Source organism: Oncorhynchus mykiss, chromosome 3 (assembly GCF_013265735.2).
Source record: "Oncorhynchus mykiss isolate Arlee chromosome 3, USDA_OmykA_1.1, whole genome shotgun sequence".
NCBI classification, from domain to species: Eukaryota; Metazoa; Chordata; class Actinopteri; order Salmoniformes; family Salmonidae; genus Oncorhynchus; species Oncorhynchus mykiss.
The window spans coordinates 28,820,564-28,843,262 of record NC_048567.1 but is presented as its reverse complement, the minus strand read 5'-3'; the positions used below and the strand labels follow the sequence as shown (position 1 = coordinate 28,843,262).

At 43.7% G+C, this 22,699-nt stretch overlaps 1 protein-coding gene across 1 annotated transcript in view; it reads right to left on the bottom strand.

Annotated features, from left to right (window-relative positions):
• Window positions 1-2,203: 2,203 nt before the first annotated feature.
• The window catches only part of LOC110517255 (four and a half LIM domains protein 3), a 41,827-nt gene continuing 21,331 nt past the window's right edge, over window positions 2,204-22,699 (bottom strand). Inside the window, exons 2-6 of the mRNA XM_021595399.2 lie at window positions 9,967-10,151; window positions 9,198-9,372; window positions 4,335-4,504; window positions 3,908-4,094; window positions 2,204-3,563 (exon numbers count right to left, since the gene is read on the bottom strand). Of these exons, the coding sequence (XP_021451074.1) occupies window positions 3,406-3,563; window positions 3,908-4,094; window positions 4,335-4,504; window positions 9,198-9,372; window positions 9,967-10,151 (875 nt within the window). The 3' untranslated portion in view covers window positions 2,204-3,405. The remainder of the gene's footprint in view (window positions 3,564-3,907; window positions 4,095-4,334; window positions 4,505-9,197; window positions 9,373-9,966; window positions 10,152-22,699) is intronic.

Here is a 22,699-nt window from a genome sequence, read left to right as displayed (position 1 = left end):
TTCCAGTGGTTGGGTTACACTGAACCTCGGCCAACAAAGAAGTAGGAATCTGGACATGTACTATACTGCCAGAAAAATATAATTTGAATTACATACATTGACTGTCTAAAGCTAGTTGCACAAACAAGTGCCGAACTGGATGACTTACTGTATACAGTACAAGATCACTAGCACAACATCAACCCACACATTAGGGAAACTCTCAATCCCAATTTCAGCCTTTACCCAACCCCTTCAAATAAATACAAAAAATGCATTCAGGTGAGAAGTTGTGGGTGGCGGGAATTGCTCATAAATATTCATTTTTGGGGGTGGGTAAATTTAGTTGTACCTAATCCCAACACTTTTTCACTAAAGCATACTTACCAGAGGTCCACTGGCACGTTCTGATAATAAAATAGTGTGCATCGGAACTAGATATGGCTTTGGACAGTTAGTTTACAAGGCAAGGTGCTGAGTTCCTGACATCTATTGCCATTGGCAGAGTAAGTTCAAATCCCCCATATGGCACACAGAAAAATCTTTGATATGTGGACTCACATTTATTGTAGTATTGTGTTGGGAAGAAAAGTGCAATGAAGATGGGCTCAATTCAATCCAACCTGTATTGCAGTATTTACACAGTCCCTCTTTTTCCAATGATCAAATTAACTCACAGATTGGTCTTGGGTACTTTATAAAAACCTACAACTACTACCCATCTCACAGGTATGCTTTCACTTTTGAGAATTAGAATTGTGTTGGCATGGGATGAACATTGCAAATACAGGCCCATGTGGAATTAGAACTCACAATCATTGAACTATGAGCCAACTTAATTCGGACTGCGCCACCATAGCGGTTTGGGAAAAAGTATAACTAGTTGACATGACCACCATTGTCATCTATTTCTTATGATGGCTGTAGCTACAAATATGAACATAATCCTCTTAGCCTACATGTTTTTTTTATGTATTCGTATAAGCACATACAGTACGTGTATGAAACGGTAAGGAAAAACGTTAAATTTGGTCATATGCGGAAATGTGCCTTACATCCTTTTGAATTTTGTGTAACGTCAGTAGTCTAGTCAAGGAAGCATCATGCAATATATTTGGCACACTCCACTTACCAAGACCATTGCTGTCACCTGGTTTTATATTAAGCTTTGTGGTGGCACCACCAACTCATGTAGAAAGGGAGTGTATTTCATACCGAATACCTGTCTTGAGATGGTAGAGTTGAACCGCTAAGAGCATAAAGAGCTAGATTCACTACTAAAAGACCAAAATATAACTGAGGTGTTTCACTATAACTAAGTCTTAAACATCTGGTTTCCGACTAAACTTTTTTATTTTTAAATGAAAGTTACTAAGTTTCAATTAAGATTTCTTTAATAACATTTTATAAACAGGTCACACAAATTTAACAGTATACATTTTCAACTGATTTGAATCAACTCTTCCGTCACACAGGTGTGTTTCTCCATCTTTTTTTAGAATCATAAAAAGCACATTTGCCAACTCTGACTTGCCAGCATCAAAGCTCAAAATAATGAAATAAAGATATTTTTTTGATTTTTTTCTATAAGTGACAATCTCAACAGCAATAATCAATATACATTTTTAGGCAAACAAGTAATGACCAGATTTGGGTTCAAATACTATTTGAAATCTCCCAAATACTTTTAGCATTTGCCTTAAGACTGCCTGAAGTGCAAATGGATGAGGTCTGCAGTTTTGCCACTATTCCATTGGGCCAGGCAAGCTCAATCAAGCCCAGATAAAGTATTTGAAATGATTTCAAATAGGATTTGAACCCATGTCTGGTAATGACAAAGACATGCATACCACTTAGTTGATGAAATGCAGCTCAGCTTCTTTGGGACTAGCCCATTCATTATCAAACAACAGCGATAGTAACAGAAAGATTAAATACAAAAAAGGCAAAAAAAGGAAATATGCTTAATGAAAAATATCATAGTTAAGTGTCAACATGGAAAAAAGTAAACAATAGTTGTTAAAAAAGGCAGAGTGGTTTAGGTGTTGCTCCATATATAAATGCTTGAGTTGCGATTGTATGTTCACAGACTATGGGAGCGAGGGGAATATTTTAGCCATAGTGCAAATACATGACAGCATTTCACTTATGCCTTAACTGACTTCATTGGTTTTCTCCAGCACCACCAAGCCATCTTTCTTTTCACGTTCTCTCAATATCTATCTTTTTTTTTTCTCCATCTATTGGACATATTCTTTAGTATACTATAAAGACATTAACTTTCTGGAGCAGTGTTTGACAACTGCATAAACAAATGACCGCAACATATTATTCTCTTCAAATAATCATGATACGGCTATAGTGTAAGTAACAACTAAAGCATGACAGCAAATACTGCTTTGAAACCTAATTGACATAGGAGAACAGTCATATGCACAAAACTGCAATTATCAGCATTGAATCACTCGAACATTTACATGTAGTAAATATCAGTGTTCTGTAGCTGCTTTACAAAGTGCCGCTTTCATTGATTAGCGGTGATACGTTCATACAAAAATCTAGCAAGTTTGCATAGCTGGAAGCATTTTTCTTTGGTTTGATAATACATACCATATAAAGTATGCAATTTTTTTAAAAGGCACATAACCCTTTTTTTTTTTTTACATAGTCATGACTTACTGTGGAGAAGGAAAGCCTTGGAGTGGATCTCCCCTCTCCAGGCTAGATAGCAACTACATCAAAATAGTATGATTTCGAACTATGTTCGATGGACAATTTGCATGTTGGTCAGTGTTATCCTCACATATTAAAATGCTACAGCCTCTAATACAGAACATTGGAGTAGCGATAGTGGAATTCAATTCTTCGGTGATTTCGGATCCATGGATGGCGCCGCCGCCCCCCCAAATACCAGTTAATTATTTGATGGCAGATATTACATTTCTTTGGTACATCATTTTAAAATTGTCCGCCTAACGTTCAGAACGGTTCAGTTCCAAAGACATTACTTTTCCCTCTGTTAAACCAAACATAATCTGACCAAAAAGTCACCCCATACATACAGTTGAAGGAAATGTAGGTCTATTTGGTCATGAAAACATGCCTCTGCCAAGTTAGATCAACTTTAGTCTCGCTGATTTTTGTCTGTGTCTGTGCTTCAGTAGCCTGATGCTTAGCTCTGGTATTTGACAGCAAGCAACAGAAAACACAGGGGGAGGATTTGGGATTGAGCTGTGGTCTAGTGAGCAAGGTGTGTGTGTGTGTGTGTGTGTGTGTGTGTGTGTGTGTGTGTGTGTGTGTGTGTGTGTGACCTGAGAGGCAGTCTGTGGGTCTGTGTTAACAACCTTGGCAGTGATGAGGGGGGCCCTGGGGTTGAACTAGGCGGGCGTGTGTGAGGAGAGGGGCGATACGGTGTGTGTGTGTAGTCTATAGATTGCTATTGGTGTTGCACTCGCGACACAGGATCTGGTCTCCATTGGGGAAGAAGCCTGCCCCCACCAGAGAGACAGAGCACTCTGTGCAGGTGAAGCAGGGCTGGTGCCACTGGCGCTCCTCAAACGAGATGTACTTCCCTCCGCCAAAACCTAGACAAGACAGGAAGGTGTTATTTTAGACATTTAAATAGTTATTTAACAACCAACAAGAAGCCACTGAGGTCTCCTCCCATACATAAACATGTGTAATCAATGGCCACGTTCCAGATTATCTGCAATGCAGTAGCCACGAGTAAAAATAACCAATGATTGAACGCCATGCTATCCATCCTTTTTGAGATTTGGTGCGTTACTGCTATGTAGGCAGCCTGGAACATGGCCAACAGTTACTCAGTAAACCTGCATCCTCAGAAAAAAATACATGTCTATAGCAGCCTTTCTCAACTGTCCCCTGCTCCTGGGTCATAATAGCTGTCGATGACCTTTGACCCTACCTGTGATAGGCTTGCTGCAGGCCTCACACTTCTTAGAGTATAGGCTGCCGAAGCACTTGAGGCAGTAGGGGTTGTCTTCGCGCGAGGTGAAGTGCTGCCCTGCCAGCTGCACCTTGCAGCCCGTACACACAAAGCACTCCTTGTGCCACGGCTCATCCCGATACGTCACACCCCCTTTAGCCAGGGCCTGGAGGGAAGAGAGGGTCAAAGGTCATCATAGTTAGTCAAAGTCCCCAAGTCAAAATGATAGAATGGAACACACTCAAAAGATGTGATAAAAAAATTCAATAAAAATACCAAATGGATACCCTCTGTTAAGGTTTTTGCCACAACTCCTTAGGTTCCCAGAATCAGGAAATAAGGAATAAGCAGGGATATAAATCTGCCGAACAAAAAGAGGGAATTTGGGGAAAATTTCCACACAGACCTTTTTGCAGCGGGTGCAGCGCGGGGCGAACTTATCCTCATAGCAGGACACGCAGTAGTGTTCATCCTTGTCTGGGATGAAGGACTTAGAGCCGATGGGCTGCTCACAGCTGTGGCAGATAAAACAGCCCTCGTGCCATGTGGAGCCACCATACTCCAACTTCCTTGTGCCTGGGAGTGTAGAGATAGAGAGATCGGAGAGAAAAATGAAGTGAGAAAGAAGGAGATATTTATCAATATTTATCAACAGGACTATATTGAAGTAAAAAGCATTAAAAAAAAACTAAAGAGAAGGTCCAAGTCAGAAGATGCATGGCAGTTGACAGCGATAATAGCAACAGAATGTCCCACTGTTGAAGAAATATTTTGTTGAAGGGAAAATTGAGTGAGAACAAAAAGAAAAGGCCCTGTCAAGAGTGCACAACACTTCCCTGCCTGGCTGAATATTCCTGGCAACCGACATTACTGTAGCTCAATCCAGACCTGGGTTCAAATACTTTCTGAAACAATGTCACATACTTAAAGCTGTGCTTGATTGAACTTGCCTGTTGCAATGGAACCAATAGAAAAGTCAGATATGTGCAAACCCCACCCACCTGGTATTCCAGGCAGGCTAAAGCAAATGCTTAAAGTATTTGACAGATTTCAAATAGTATTTGAACCCAGGTCTTGTTCTATCGGATCTAAGTGACCGAGTACTTCTGAGGATTCCATTCAAATGGCTTAGGGGGTATTCTTGAGGTGATTTAAGTTTGGTTTGGAGTTCTAAGGAAAATGACACCTAAGCTTTACCAAGTGAAGCCAACAGGGCAAAACTCCACCCTCGACAAGAAGCCACTACTGACCGCACATCAGAATAATAGGTAACACTTTATTTGGATATTCCCAACTCCCAAATACAGTATATGGTTTGTAGATGTTCAGTAGATGTTCAATAACTGTCAACAACATTTCAACAAACTACCCACTAACACTAACCTTTAGCCGAACCATTATTCTAACCCTAGATGCTAAAGATACTTTGTTGATAGTATGACCATCTGTACATCTACAGTACCAGTCAAAAGTTTGGACACACCTGCTCATTCAAGGTTTTTTTTTTTTTTACTATTTTCTACATTGTACAATAATAGTGAAGACATCAACACTATGAAATAACACATATAGAATCATGTAGTAACCAAAAAAGAGTTAACCAAATCAAAATATATGGAACGCTTTTCCAACAGTTTTGAAGGGGTTCCCACATATGCTGAGCACTTGTTGGCTGCTTTTCCATCACTTCGCGGTCCAACTCATCCCAAACTATCTCTATTGGTTTGAGGTCGGGTGATTATGGAGGCCAGGTCATCTGATGCAGCACTACATCTTGGTCAAATAGCCCTTACACAGCCTGGAGGTGTGTTTGGTCATTGTCCTGTGGAAAAACAAATAATAGTCCCACTAAGCGCAAACCAGATGGGATGGCGTATCACTGCAGAATGCTGTGGTAGCCATGCTGGTTAAATTTGCCTTGAATTCTAATTAAATCACTGACAGTGTCACCAGCAAAGCACCATCACACCTCCACCCCCATGCGTCATGGTGGGAACCACACATCTGGAGATCATCCGTACATCTACTCTGCGTCTCACAAAAGACACGGCGGTTGGAACCAAAAATCTCAAATTCGGATTTATGAGACCAAAGGACAGATTTCCGCCAGTCTAATGTCCATTTCTCAAGCAAGTCTCTTCTTATTGGTGTCCATTAGTAGTGTAGTGGCTTCTTTGCAGCAATTTGACCACGAAGGCTGATTCACACAGTCTCCTCTGAACAGTTGATGTTGAGATGTGTCTGTTACTTGAACTCTGTGAAGCATTTATTTGGGCTGCAATTTCTGAGACTGGAAACTCTAACAAACTTTTCCTCTGCAGCAGAGGCAACTCTGGGTCTTCCCTTCCTGTGGCTGACCTCATGAGAGCCAGGTATCATAGCGCTTGATGGTGTTTGTGAATGCATTTGAAAAAAGTTCTTAATTTTCTGGATTGACTGACCTTCATGTCTTAACGTAATGATGGACTGTCATTTCTCTTTGCTTATTTGAGCTGTTCATGCAATAATATGGACTTGGTCTTTTACCAGATAGGGCTATCTTCTGTATACCAACCCTACCTTGTCACAACACAACTGATTGGCTCAAACGCATTAAAGAAGGAAAGACATTCCACAAATTAACTTTTAACAAGGCACACCTGTTAATTGAAATGCATTCCAGGTGACTACCTCATGAAGCCGTTTGAGAGAATACCAAGAGTGTGCAAAGCTGTCATCAAGGCAAAGGGTGGCTACTTTGAAGTATCTCAAATATAAAATATATTTTGATTTGTTTAAGACTTTTTTTGGTTACTACATGATTCCATGTGTTATTTCATAGTTTTGATGTCTTCACTATTATTCTACAAAGTAGAAAATAGTACAAATAAAGAAAAACCCTTGAATGAGTAGGTGTGTACAACGTTTGACTGGTACTTTTGACTGGTATTGGACTATCCAAATAAATTGTATGTCACATGCGCCGAATACAACAGATGGCGACCTTACAGTGAAATGCTTACTTACAAGACCTTAACCAACAATGCCGATAAGAAAAATACCTCTGAAATAAAAGTAACAAATACTTAAAGAGCAGCAGTAAAATAACAATAGTGAGGTTATATACAGGGGGTACCTGTACAGAGTCAATGTGCGAGGGCACCGGTTAATCAAGGTAATTGAGGTAACACAGTTGAAGTCAGAAGTTTACATACACCTTAGCCAGATATATTTAAACTCCGTTTTTCACAATTCCTGAAATGTAATCCTCGTAATAATTTCGGATAGCCTTCCACAAGCTTCTCACAATAAGATGGGTGAATTTTGGCCCATTCCTCCTGACCTCCTTGCTCGCACACACCTTTTCTATGGGATTGATGTCAGGGCTTTGTGAAGGCCACTCCAATACCTTGACTTTGTTGTCCTTAAGCCATTTTGCCATCACTTTAGTAGTATGCTTGGGGTCCTTGTCCATTTGGAAGACCCGGTTTTGGAGCAGTGGCTACTTCCTTGCTGAGCGGCCTTTCAGGTTATGTCGATATAGGACTCGTTTTACTGATGATAGAGATACTTTTGTACCCGTTTCCTCCAGCATCTTCACAAGGTCCTTTTCTGTTGTTCTGTTCACCTTTTGCACCAAAGTACGTTCATCTCTAGGAGACAGAACGCGTCTCCTTCCTGAGCGGTATGACGGCTGGTGGGCCCAGGGTGTTTATACTTGCGTACGTACTATTGTTTGTACAGATGAACGTGGTACCTTCAGTCGTTTGGAAATTTCTCCCAAGGATGAACCAGACTTGTGGAGGTCTACAATCTTGATGTCAAACAAAGAGGCACTGAGTTTCAAGGTAGGCCTTGAAATACATCCACAGGTACACCTCCAATTGACTCAAATTATGTCCATTAGCCTATCAGAAACTTCTAAAGCCATGACATCATTTTCTGACATTTTCCAAGCTGTTTAAAGGCACAGACAACTTAGTGTATGTAAACTTCTGACCCACTGGAATTGTGATACAGGGAATTATAAGTGAAATAATATGTCTGTAAGCAATTGTTGGAAAAATTACTTGTCATGCACAAAGTAGATGTCCTAACCGACTTGACAAAACTATAGTTTGTTAACAAGAAATGTGTGGAATGGTTGAAATAGGAGTTTTAATGACTCCAACCTAAATGTATGTAAACTTCCGACTTCAACAGTATTATCCAGTGATTGTACGTTGGCCAATAGTACCGATGGCAAAGGCAGATTAGCCACTCGTTGCCCGGATCCTCACAAGGCACCCGATCTCCTTCTGCGAAACCGCAGTCTCTTTCTCCTGCGAATGACGGGGATGAGGGCCTGTTCGGGTGTTTGGAGTAAATCCCTCTCGTCCGATTCATTAAAGAAAAATTCTTTGTCCAAATAAAGTGGGACCAAAAAATATTACACTATACCCAATCTGGTTGGCACTAAAACATGTCATTATTTTCTAGGAAACATGATAGGTTTGTCTTTGCCATCATTACTGAACGAGGGTTCCCGGATATCCAACACCATCAATGCAAACTGAATACAGTAATGGGAATTTTTGTCTAAACTAAAAGAGAAGTAACCACAACAACAAAAGACCACCTTCCACCACACTCTTCCTGGAATCATTTGCTGTTTTACGACTTTTCGTTTTGGCTGATAGATACAGCGGTGCTGAAATAGTTTACAGGTTTATCTCGTTATCGTCAGATACCTGGCCGCTCTCCAAGGCACTGGGATTTGGCTCAGAGACAGCAAGTAAGGAAAACGGGCAATTACTCGGTCACATTCTGCGACCGGCCGCGCTGACTCGCTAACTCTTTCTTTGTCTCTATGACATTTGCTCTCTCTTTCTCTGGCTAAGTGCAAATGTTTTGTTGTCAAAGATTTTTCTCTAGATCCCAAGCTTTTACGACAAAGCCTATGTGCTTTTCATGTTCAGTAGCTTATATCTTCAGACCATCTTAAACACTCAGTTGCAGAAATGATGAACAATGCTCGGTGACGCAAGGACTACATTTCCAAGGATGTGGGGGAGATCATGGTTAGTCTTGTGTCGCGTAGTGTAGCCGATGTTAAATACATATGCTAGGAGTGAGTGTGTTCATGTCACTGGAGGCTGGTGTCACTTTAAAAATTGGAGGACGGGCTCGTTGTAATGGCTGGAAAGAAATGAATGGAAAAGTTCCTTTCCATTACACCCACAATGAGCTATTTCTCCCTCCACCAGCCTCCAGTGTTACATGCAGAGTGTTTCCATGCCTCCCCCAGTACCTGGCATGACAGTCTTGTCACAGGCCACACACTTGGACGAGAACTCGTTGCAGTAGCAGTCGTTGCACAGCAGGGCCTCGTCCTGGCTGGTGAAGGGCTCGTCCGCCAGTGAGCGGTCACAGCGGAAACAACGGAAACAGTGCTCGTGGTAGTGCCGGTCCTCGTAGAACAGCTCCTGGAGATACAACAAGGGCAACAGTCGAGATCAGAATCAGAGCTACAACAGTTTGTGTGGTCGAAGACAAACACAGGCTTTACTGTGTGTTCGCTGCTTTTGAGGGTGTCGATGATAACTCATTGGCCTCCTGTGTGTGTCAGTGTGTGTGTGTGTGTGTATGCTAGCCAAGCACGCACCCTCAATGCTTATTCTACCGCATCCACTCCCTCTTCTTACTGTAGCAAATTATCAACTTCACGTGTTTGTGTTTTCCATTAAGGAAATATTAAAACTGCATTCATTGTGGGCAACAAGGAGACATTTTCCTCACGCAACATTTCATGGTCTGACATGGCATGGCTGGCTAGTTGAGCTTGGTTGGAAAACCACTATAATGGCATGTTAAATTTGCCTAGACCTTGCCCTGCCACATTCAGACCATGAAAGACAACTGCCTCATTAAGCATACAGAATGCATAATTAATCGAGATTACGACCCCTAACTACCACTCATTAACATGTAACAACAGTTTGCAGTGTTAAAATGACTCAACTAGAATTGCATGCCCTAATGAACATGACCCACTAGTGGAGCCAAAAGGAAAATCTTACCCTGGCGTCATGGCCGATTAGCTCCTTGCACTCGTCGCAGGTGTTGGCGAACAGGCTGTCGTAACAGGGGATGCAGTAGGGGTTGTCCCCCTCTCCCCCGTCTGCCTGGATGTACTTGCGTCCGTACAGGGACTCCTTGCAGTTGTCGCAATCGAACCGGTCGCTCATTGTGACTTGTTCCATCCCTGCAACAGAAAAGCAGGATCGGCATGAACACAAGCCTTTAAAATGAACCCCTAGTGCTAGGGAAGGCGAGCGGCAAGGAGGCAGGGAGAGGGGGACATGCAGGGTGGAGAGAGGGAGTTGGAGAAAGGAGAGACCGTACCCATCAGTGAACTTAACGTTAACACCTGTATTGTTTTTGTTTGTTAAACGTGTCATTTGGAAGCATTTTTCGGGCTGTTTGTCATTCGTTTCACTTTCTACTGTTCACCTTTAACTGAATTGAAGTTTAACTAAACCTTAACACTCAATGGAGCGAGAGAGACAGTGCGAGAAAGAGGAGACAGAGGGAACAGGAGATGGAGAGAGACATTCATGAGAGGTAGTTCAAAGCGGCTATTAACTTTTTTTGCTGTGTGATAAAAGTGAGATGCACACACAGAAACAGACAACGGAGTTGCACAGAGCCATCACTCTGGGCTTTGCTTGCACTCCTCCGTAACACTATCAACCCCTCTGAATCTACGGTCTGAGATTAAAGGAATGAAATGGTAAATGCATACATTTCTGTTGGGAAGAGATGGAGATCTGTGTGGACCACCAACTGAGACAGCGGTGAAGACCGACTACCCTCATGTCAAACTCATCACAGTTGACTCTTGTGAAAACACACATCCAGGATAGGCCGGCCTGCCCGCCCACCCACCCACAAAATATGGACACCCTTTCAAATGAGTGGATGCAGCTATTTCAGACACACCCGTTGCTGACAGGTGTATATAATCGAGCATACAGACATGCAATCTCCATAGACAAACATTGGCAGTGGAATGGCCTTACTGGGCCTCCCGAGTGGTGCAGCGGTCAAAGGCACTACAGACCCGGGTTCGATCCCAGACTGTGACCGGGAGTCCCATAGGGCGGCGCACAATTGGCCCAGTGTCGTCCGGGTTAGGGGAGGGTTTTGCCAGGGGGACTTTACTTGGCTCATCGCGCCCTAGCGACTCCTTGTGGCAGGCCAGGCTGACTTCGGTCATCAGTTGAACAGTGTTTCCTCCGACACATTGGTGCGGCTGGCTTCCGGGTTAAGCGGATGTCAAGACAGTAATTGGGGAGAAAAGGGGTGTAAAATAAATAGAACGTCCTTACTGAAGAGCTCAGTGACTTTCAACGTGGCACCGTCATAGGATGCCACCTTTCCAACAAGCCAGTTTGTCAAATTTCTGCCCTGGTAGAGCTGCCTCGGTCAACTGTAAGTACTGTTATTGTGAAATGGAAACGTCTAGGAGCAACAACGGCTCAACCACAAAGTGGTAGGTCAACACAAGCTCAGTGCCGAGTGCTGAAGCGCCTAGCTTCACTCGGTTGCAACACTCACTCCCGACTTACAAACTATCTCTGGAAGCAACGTCAATACAATAACTGTTCGTCGGGAGCTTGAAATGGATTTCCATGGCCGAGCAGCCGCACACAAGCCCAAAATCACCATGCGCAATGCCAAGCGTCAGCTGGAGTGGTGTAAAGCTCGCCGCCACTGCTTGGCGCAGTGGAAATGCGTACTCTGGAGTGATGAATCCTGCTTCACCATCTGTCAGTCCGACAAACGAATCGGGTTTGGCGGATGCCAGGAGAACGCTACCGACTCCATGCATAGTGCCAAATGTAAAGGTTGGTGGAGGAGGAATAATGGTCTGGGGCTGTTTTTCCTGGTTCGGGCTAGGCCCCTTAGTTCCAGTGAAGGGACATCTTAATGCTACAGCATACAATGGCATTCTAGATGATTCTGTGCTTCCAACTTAATAGCAACAACTCCATATTAATGCCCATGATTTTGGAATGAGATGTTCGACAAGCAGGTATCCACATACTATTGGTGATGTAGTGTATATTCCCTGACATATACTGTAATGTTATATTTATACTTTGATTTTACAGGAACAGCAGTTTGATGGCATACTAGATCTTAGCTGAAGTACACAAAATTGTTTGCGCATTATGGCAATGGTATCTGGTTGCCAAAACACTACAGCGTCGCTGAAGGAAAGCCCTGTGGTAAGTGATACAGCACTCTGGCAAAGCAAGCAGCCCGAGTATCCATTTACAGCCGCCCAGAAATAATAATAATAATAATAATGTCTGATAAAATAATGAAGAGACTTTAGAGGTCTAGTGCTGCCTGTGTTCACACACACACACACACACACACAAACAAAATACTGTATCAAAGACAACATCAGACCTAAACTGTTTCAGCTCTCAGTGGGGGGGCAATTCCACTGCTCGAGTAAAGGTTTGTGGAAATTGTTAAAAGTAGTCCTTGTGCATAGAGTTGTAAGATTTGTTGATCTTTGCAATCATTGGTTTTTGTTTGACATACATTTTAAAATAACCAACATTCTGTTGATGTGGAATTGCCCCGAGACAAAGGCTGTTAAATGAGTCGGGTGATGGAGTCGAGATAAAACTGTATTCACCTGCTCCTAATGTTCATAAATAACCCACTGGAGCCCATTTTGGAGAGGTACTTTCAACCCCCTCTCCTCCCCCTTCAATAAACAGAACCATAAATTAGGGAGCGTTACTGTTGGGGATTCTTGCTGCCTCTTGTTCACATCACAAGCCTACCACATCTCTACAACCATTGAGGCAACTGATACCTATCCCCCGAGGACCTGAGAGACTCAGCTATTATTCACTTCATAGTCATTCAACTTGGGGCTCGCATCACTGACAACCACCTTGGATTAACCCGAACGCGGTTGATTGGATGGAATTTGATCTCGCAGCCCCGCGGTTCAATACTTTCTTCAGCGTGCCAAAGTTAATGCTAGCTAGCTTCACGCCAATGGCTTGTCTATACATATGACACAGGTCTAAGATGTAGCCTGCGCCATCAAACCAAAAACATATCAGCCACACCAGGTATGCGCTAGCCTCGCTTTCCAAACATGTGCATACTCATACGGTACTGAAAGTATAGGTTAGCCTGTGCTCTGACGTCATCCTTCATCTAAAATAAAATGGAGGATCTGTTAATTGCCCTTTCCCTGTTCTTTGTTATCAGTAGCTTGCAAACAAGTCGTTCAAAGTATGGCCAGAAAGCACTTATGTTTGATGTAAGCACTAGTTCTGTGAAGGCTGGACCAATATTACATCGGAGATGTCTAAACAACCGAGGATACAAGCTTTCGGGTACCTGGAATGGATCATCCAGGGCATTCTGGAGCCCACTTGTTTGCATGGCCCATCCAGGCAGCTTTGGCCCAACATCCAAACCACAAGTCTATTTATGGCCCCTCGGGAGACGAGGGGTTGAGCTACAATAACTCGCCTGCCAGCAATCAGTTAAGATTAGGTAGCAGCCAGTGGCTCCAAAGGGCTCCAAACTCCGGATGGGAACTTTACACTTGTCGATATTCCACAGCCCGATACATAAATACATATTATGGTAGGACAGAACGGGTTGTTTTGACTTTACGTCTTGTAGTATTGAAACGCAAGAGTAACAATCCGTGAGGGGTGAGCAGACTGCCCTGACGGGTAAATGAACTCCGGATGCCACAGGACCCAGCTCTCACAGCGAGAGAGCATGACGTCAGTGTATGACCCTGGGGCTCCACAAGTGATTGAATCCAGAAAGCAAAGCAAGACAACCCCCCTTTCAATCACCACCACCCCCTAAAAAGATGGTGAGGGGGCTGCTGTTTGCGCAGACGACGATGGGGGGGGGGGGGGGGGGGGTTGTAGGGGGTGGAAGTGGTACTCTGAACTACAATCTAGACTATTTCTCACAGTGTATCCCGGATTCCCGGAAGGAGTCCATATTCTCTGTGCTTGGGGGCGCAGTGACTAAGAAAAACCACTTTCTGCTCATAACATTCCCAAACACTAGAGTAGTGAGTGAGAGTCCCCTGACAGAGACTCCTAGGAAAGCACTACCTCCCCCACCAAGGACAACAATTATGCTTATGCTGTCATATCTTACAGTAAGGTTACTTATACTCCACTGGTAATACATTCTGGTATACTACAGACACTCCCTTTTGCAACTGAAAGACATTTAGCTCAATGGAAACACATCCAGATGCTGCAAATGCTATATACTGTAGGTAAAACGGAGTGGCTTCTCACAACTGCCTTTTCCTTTGACTTTCTTAACTCTTTCTAGGCCGTTGTTTGGAGTTGAAGTCTCTCATTCTCAGCCAGAACATCCGGTGAGATAGCTAGAGGACGCCAAGGTCGGTCTAGTCTAGTCACACCCCCCCCCCCCCCCCCCCGATAGACGAAGGTGGGCTGATTGGAGACCCAACAGAGCGAGGTTAATCCGTAGAGATAGATAGAATCACATTTCATTGCTAGGGTTCTCTCTATGCATAGAGATAAAGCAGGCTCTGACTCAGGATGTGCGCCAGAGATGGGTTAGTTAGGGCTCCCTCACACCAAACCAAGTCCTCGGTCCGGTTTCACTGACAGCCTGCTAATCCCCTACCCAAACTTTGCTCGCGCTTCGGTTCACTCCAAAACAAACCGGCCGTTGCACTCCGCGCTGGGAACAGTCCCTAACACTCTTCCCCTGTCCCAACGCCCAATGAGAGTATCTGCTTGTAAAACGTCTGTTTGGCTACGGTCAGAGTTGCCAGACAAAGCCGTAGACAGTGTGCTTACATCAACAGATGAGAGAGAGAGAGAGAGATGGTCGCCGGCTGTCGAGGAGACTGTAGCGAGTCCCACTAAGTATGCTACACAAGCAAATGATGACATAACCATCTAATGTTCCACAATTATAAAAACACTGGCATACCATTGACAAGACAAGTTGTGAAGGAAAATGGTATGAGGAGCATGAGCAGAGAAAGTTATTCTAAAAAGGATTTCAAAGTGTGGATATAAGGGTCATATTTACGAGACAACCAAATAAACCAAGCGCATTACAGGCCTATCTATAGCCGGAGTGCATCTTGTGGGAAACACATGCATGTCTTAGGGACTGAAAAATGTGACTCTATAGCTACTCTACTTGTGCCATTTCTCAACATTTCATCTATAATCATGTGTTGAGAATTAGTCTGCCGTAGTGGATCAGAGTGTCGGTGAGTAAGCGTTAGGCTGAGCCGGTGTAAACATGGCAAGGAGAGCCCTTGACGTACTAGACAGCGACGTCGCCCTGTGTACTTTGCCCAACAGGTGTTCTGTGTAGAGTTCAAGCTCGTGCTTGTCTGTGTGTACTCTATGATTAAGCACAAACATATACACACACACACGCACATGCAGGCACACACCCACGACACAGTCCTCACACACACACACAGTCCTCACACACACACACACACACAGTCCTCACACACACACAGTCCTCACACACACACAGTCCTCACACACACACAGTCCTCACACACACACAGTCCTCACACACACACAGTCCTCACACACACACACAGTCCTCACACACACACACAGTCCTCACACACATACACAGACATCAACCACAATCAATGCTGCTGTATCTTTCAGTCTCCTTTCCAAAGTGTGGAAAGGAGACTCAAACAAGGTCAACAAAACCTTGCTATTATTACCGACTACAACCGTTTTAACTTCGACAAGAATGTGTGCTCCCGGTTTCAAAATGCCACTTATATTTTACTGACTTGGGAATGAGACTGGTTGTTGTTGTTCGTATACTAAGAAAAGGACATACACGAAGAAAAGGACATGAATGGCCTTAAATGGACATCTTAAAGTGTGAGAAGAGAAAAAGGATAGACTACCAGAATATGGGGAGCGGTTGCGTGTTAGACATGAGCTAACCAATGGTCTCCTTAGGGATATTACCTCTAACCACTCAGCGCTCTGCAGTAGGTCAGGCAAGTCTGATGCGCACGGAGTACTTCCGTACAGTCTATGACCACTCCTCAGTTTGTCTGAGTCTATCCAATAGTTCTCCTATATCACAACATCTCAAAGACATGGAAGAGTAGAGGGGAAACAAAGATGGCTTCCTATTGCAGCCCAAAGGAATAGAGTTTACACACATTGAACTAACCATTGATGTATATAAAAACATCAATGCATATACACATACATTACCAAAAGTATGTGGACGCCTGCTCGTCAAACATCTAATTCTAAAATCATGAGCATTAATATGGAGTTGGTCCCCCCTTTGCTACTATAACAGCCTCCACTCTTCTGGGAAGAGATTCCACTAGATGTTGAAACATTGCTGTGGGGACTTGCTTCAATTCAGCCACAAGAGCACTAGTGAGATCGGGCAATAAGGCCTGGCTCGCAGTTGGCGTTCCAGTTCATCCCAAAGGTGTTCGATGGGGTTTGAGTTCAGGGCTCTGTGCAGGCCAGTCAAGTTCTTCCACACCGATGTCGACAAACTGTATGGACCTAATTATTTACACAGGGTCATGCTGAAACAGGACTGTTCCCCAAACTGTTGCCAAAAAGTTAGAAGCACAGAAATGTCTATAAGTCATTGTATGCTGTAGGGTTAAGATTTCCCTTCACTGGAACTAAGGGGACTAGCCCGAACCATGAAAAACAGCCCCAGACAATTATTCCTCCTTCACCAAACTTTAGTTGGCACTACGCATTCGGGCAGGCAGCATTCTCCTGGTATTCACCAAACCAAGATTTGTCCGTCGGACTGCCAGATGATGAAGCGGACTGCCAGAGGACTCCAGAGATCGCATTTCCACTGCTCCAGAGTACAAGCGGCAAGCGTTACACCACTCCAGCCGACGCTTGGCATTGCGCATTGTGATCTTAGGCTTGTGTGCGGCTGCTCGGCCATGCTGAATTTATCAAATCCAGTAATTTGAAGGGGTGTCCGCATCATTTTGGTCATGTAGTGTATCAGTTAATATTAATCTGCTTAGTAATTTTTTTTTTATTAAAACATGACAATTGTTGCATTAGCTGAACTGGCTAGAATGGGGAATATGAGAGGGACAGAGACAAAAAGGCAAAGACAGAGTGAGGAGAAATTAAGAAGAAACCAAATGGAATAGATAGAAAGAGCAAAGAAGAGGGTGACATTTAGAGGGAAATCCAATCTTGGCGTGGGATCTGAAACCTATGGCACGTCATAAATCAGAGCAGAGGAAAAGTGAAACGTTGGGTTTGGATAAACACATACCACCACATTGTGTTCCTCAGTTCTACCGTCTGGATGTCTTCCAGACAGAGTAAAGCTCCTTGGCTGGCTTTGAGACGGGTAGAAAATACAGCACTGGACACTTCACTATATCATTTAAGGCCCGGTTGAGCATATCGAGAAAAGTTCATTTGTGTCACAGCCCAATTGCAATATGACCATTTCAGAACTTCGCCAAAACGGGGAACCTCTCCCGGTCTTATTTACTCAATGCATCACGCCGTGTCAGCTAGATAAGACTTTCCATTTGGTGACAAATGCTAAATGTCAAATGGCGTGAATTACACAACAATATTTAAATGGTCCAGAACCTGTTTGTTCTAGACTGTCATTGGGATTACAATCCCTTTACTCATAAACTGGAATGCAAGGCAAGGCCAGAGTCCTTTGGGATTTAAACACTTGATCATTCTCAAGGACTACACTCTCCAGAGAGAAAACTATGAGGCCAAGATGGCTGGACATTTGCCTGGCCACTTCGGTTAACATCAGGACGTCAACGGGCTGTCAGGTTCAACTGCCTATTTAGGCTTTTGGGGACAGAATGATCTAGCTACTGTTAGTCGTGCTAGATAAGTGGTGCCTTCAGAAAGTATTCACATCGCATTACTTTTTCCACATTGTGTTGTGTTAGTCTGATTTTAAAATTCATAAAAAAAACTGAAATGTCTCGAGTCAATAAGTATTCAACCCCCGTTATGGCAAGGCTAAATAAGTTCAGGGGTAAAAAATGCTTAAGTCACATAATAAGATGCATGGACTCACTCTGTGTGCAATAACAGTGTTTAAAAAGATTTTTGAATGGCTACCTCATCTCTGTATCCCACACATACAGATAATTGTAAGGTCCCTCAGTCGAGCAGTGAATTTCAAAAACACACATTCAAACCACAAAGACCAGGGAGGTTTTCCAATGACGCGCAAAGAAAGCCACCTATTGGTAGATGGTTAAAATTAAAAGCTAACATTGAATATCCCTTTGAGCATGGTAAAATTATTACACTTTGGATGGTGTATCAATATGCCCGATCACAACAACGATACAGGTGTCTTTCCTAACTCAGTTGTCGGAGAGGAAGGAAACAGCTCAGAGATTTCACCATGAGGCCAATGGTGACAGTTACAGATCAATGGCTATGGTAGGAATATATATATATATATATATTCTAAAACATGCATCCTGTTTGCAATAAGGCACTAAAGTAATACTACAAAAAATGTGGCAAAGTAATACTGCAAAAAATGTGGCAAAGCAATTAACATTTTGTATTCAGGACACATTAGAGAGTACCACTCTCCCTATTTTTTACTATAGTGGTGGCTGCATCATGTCATGGGTATGTTTGTAACCATTAAGGACTGGGGAGTTTTTCAGAATAAACGGAATGGAGCTAAACACAGGCAAAATCCTAGACAGGAAAACCTGATTCCGTCTGCTTTCCACCAGACACTGGGATATGAATTCCCCTGGGAGATTAATTCACAATGAACAAGGCCAAATCTACACTGGAGCTGCTTACCAAGACAGTAAATGTTCTTGAGTGGCCGAGTTACAGTTTTGACTTAAATCTACGGCAATACCTAAAAATGGTTATCTAGCCATGATCAACAACCAATTTGACAGAGCTTGAAGAATTCAGTTTTTTTTTTATTGGGGAAATATTGCACAATCCAGGTGTGGAAAGCTTTTAGAGACTTACCCAAAGGTGCATCTACAAAACTCTTGATTCAGCGGTGTAAATACTAACGCAAATTAGATCATGTATTTCCTTTTTCACTTTGTCATTATGGCTTATTGTGTGTAAATTGGCGAGAGAAAAAAATACTATTTAATCAATTTTGAATTTAGGCTGTAACAACAAAATGTGGAATAAGTCAAGGGGTGTGAATACTTTCTGAAGACACTAACTCGGCCTATGCAAGTCGGTTGACAAGAGAGAAGAGGCACGATGAGGCAACAAAGTCAAACTAGGGGGACACATATCATGTGCAACATCTGTTTGTACTTTTTAGTTGCGAACTGCTCTTGCTGGCATTCGCAGTATCAGATAAAGACACTACAGTAACTATGAGGAAGGGGTGAGCCAATGAAGTCAGAGGAAGCAGAGGGAAATTGCTCATGAAAACGAGATAACACCAGGCTTACAAACAGTCACTATAACAACCCAATGTACAGACACAGACCACAAAGATGCTTTCGGCTTCTAACTGAAGAATGACGATCCACATGGGGATGACACAGAACCTAGCTAGGTGCTTTCCAATAGTACCCAACATCAAAAAAAACGAGGAGGACAAAGGCACTCACTCTTCATGATTAAAATGCCTTTATTGAGGTGGCAAGTTCAATGGAACAATATCTTAAACTGATGAGTTTCGGTAGGTCAAACCTTCGTCAAACCAACATTTCCTTAAGTGTGGTTGTAACAGGCCAACTCCGCCCCAGCACTCCATAGCTTCCACGGGTCGGGATGCTTGCATAGCCATTGCGCAATCTGTGGCCACCGCTGTTTACGCTTCCAGCCTCGGAGTGGAGCCACAGATCGGACGCCGTTGGTAAACAAACAGAGGATCGAGCTGAAGAGTTGCCACTTCTACATCTTTTCTCCCCCACTTTCAGACGAGAACAACCTGGCCCACCCACCAACATCCTTATTTCTCACACATTTCATAAGGCTACAATCAGTAGGACCCATTAAAACACTACTGCTGTGGCCATCGCAATTCTCCGTGATCCCTAAAAGAACACCATCGAGATACTTTGTCTCGGCTGACCATGTTTCATACTATCAAGCAGACTCAAGCCATACTGTGCTGGCTCAGATATTTTCTTCCTTCTTCTCATATTGTCCTTCCCACATGCTTTCAGCAACTACACTGGAAGCGTAAACTGGCAGACCCAGTACAGCTGAGCTTTGTTTAGCTAAGTAGCGAGAAAGGGGTACACTGTTCCCATGCGGGAGGGTTTGACTTCAGCAAAGGTGGGCTGGGCAGAGGACCAGACACAGGAGGCCTAACCGGTCATTGTCCCTGAGCATTTAAACACAGCCTGGTGTGGTGGTGGGAGGACACCGAGGGCTCCGATGAGGGGGAGTGTCGTAAACATAAAGGAGGCCAAATGACTACCTGTGGCAGGGCCTTTGTAATTTGTCTCTTCTCTTAGCTTTTAATGAGCGAGCAGGTGTAGAGGAGAGATGTGATTTAGAGATTTGAAGAGAGGCAGAGGAAACCCGGGAAAAAAGACAGGCTTATGTGGGACACAAAACTCCGCTAGAACGTTAGCAGGGTTTACGCAGTGAGTAGACGGATATATGCTTACTGGCCCCGAAGGGGGGGGGGGGGGGGGGGGGGGGGGGGGGGGGGGGGGGGGGGGGGGGGGGGGGGGAATGGGGCTTAACATTGAACAGGAGTTTCATGGTGATTTAAAGCATCTTATGGAGAATGTCAGTAAACCACAGAAAAGGAGGTAACGCAGCCCTCATCAGTAATTGCTGTAGGCCTATTACGGACTTCTGTAAATGCCAAAAAAAGTACATTGTGATAAAAGCACATTCTTACTTGCCAAGAGAGGACACGCTCATTGTGAGAAAAGAATGAATAGCTACTCTCAGAAGTAAAGCAGTCCGAAATGCAACTTTCATATATCCCCTCCCCCCTCTGCGAACTGTCTATCCAAGCTTACCATAATGCTCCCCCAACACCAAGCAATAACAGAAAAAAATATTCTAAATCCTACGGTGCTTTTTCAACCAACCATGAAGAACAGCTTTAGATTCTGGAAAATGTATCTGGATGTATTTTTATATATCACTGTGTGGATGGTGAAAAGACTACATTTTTGGACCACATTTGTCTTCCTTTGAAGAGAAAGAAGAAAAAAAAACGCTGCCATACATTACAATTTCACATCTGGTTTGGATTCGGGGGAAGTATGCAGTCAACTCCAGCATGCCAAAGGAGGTTTTGGACAGTCACTGACTGGAGAATGCAGGAAGGTCTGTCTTTACTTTCTCTGCAGCGCTGGTATTCGCCGGTAAATGTGAAGAGGGCAGAGGCAAAAACGGAGAGGGCGAGAAAGAGAAAGCGAGAGGTACAGTAAGTGACAAAGACAGGTAGCAAGCGGGGAGATATATCAGCCTAGACCTGAGTGGGGAAAAACTAGTTGATGAAAAGATAATGACAAGACTGTCAGCATTGCAAGGGGAATACAGGAAGTGAAGGAATGCAGAGACTAAAGAGCTGAGAGAAAAGGCTATATAGAGATCATTTTCAACAAAAGGATAAAACGCTAGGCATGCTAAAAAAAAGAAAGAGTATGAAATTAAACAAGAGAATATACTTAAACGCTAAGGTGAGAGAGAGAGAAATGTCTGAAAAAAAGGAGCAAGCATGTAGTTCTCAGTTAGGGCCCAAGTGGACATTGGTAGGGAGTGTGTTATATGGAGTGGGGTGAGTACTGTTCAGAAGCCAAAATGACCCTGATTCCCAGGAGTGGCCTTGCTCCCCCGTTTCCGACTGACCAGCAGCACCGTGAAGATTTATTACCAAACATGGCCATCCCATCATTCTCGTCACTGTCCTGTCCTCCCCCTGGCTGGGCTGCCTGTCATCATCTGCACTCCAATCCAGGGGATAGGCAAGGACATCTCTTTCATCTCTTTGAAAGCAGAACCCTACAGACACTGGCAGAGTGAGGGGAGGGGTTTGGCTCAATATCATCCTCTGAGGCGTCATTGGAGCAAGGTGTAAATGCGGACGTGAAGATACCATGGGAAGTCGATTGCTTGAATGTCTGTCGAAGGCTGTAGTTATTTTTTTGTGTGGCAAATTTTATTAATGCTTGCAACAGAACAAAAAAACACGCTGCCCTCGCTTGGTCCTTGGAAAAAGTATTGCATTTCGCCCACCTAAAAGGAGAATGGTGCTACTAGAGCGGTACGACCAGAATATTTAGTTACAGTGGGTCAATACACTCTGGATCCCTTTCAGAGTGATTCAGCAGCAGGTCAGCCTAGCTGGTCTCCGGGGAGGATGGTGTTTGCACATATCTTCAGAAGGGGAAACGGAGGGAGTCCTCCTATGCAATATCTTCACTGGCGTGGTGACAATTTCATCTCTGCCGGTGTTTTACATCTCGACCTCCCTCCCCGCTCCCCTCGTTTGTACCTACAGCCAGACACAACAACAACCTCCCCAGTCACAAGGCTGTTATGTCTGGAGCCAGAAACAAAAAAATACTAAATCTGTCAGATATTTTTGAACTGTGGCGCTTTATTGACACTTGGATATTGGTACGGAAATTGTGATTTTCTAATTTGGAGGGGAGTGATCCAGTCATAGAAATGGGTTCAGTCACACATGTTATGCTGTAGTACAGGCGTCTCCAACAGGTCGAACGCTGGTAGCTCG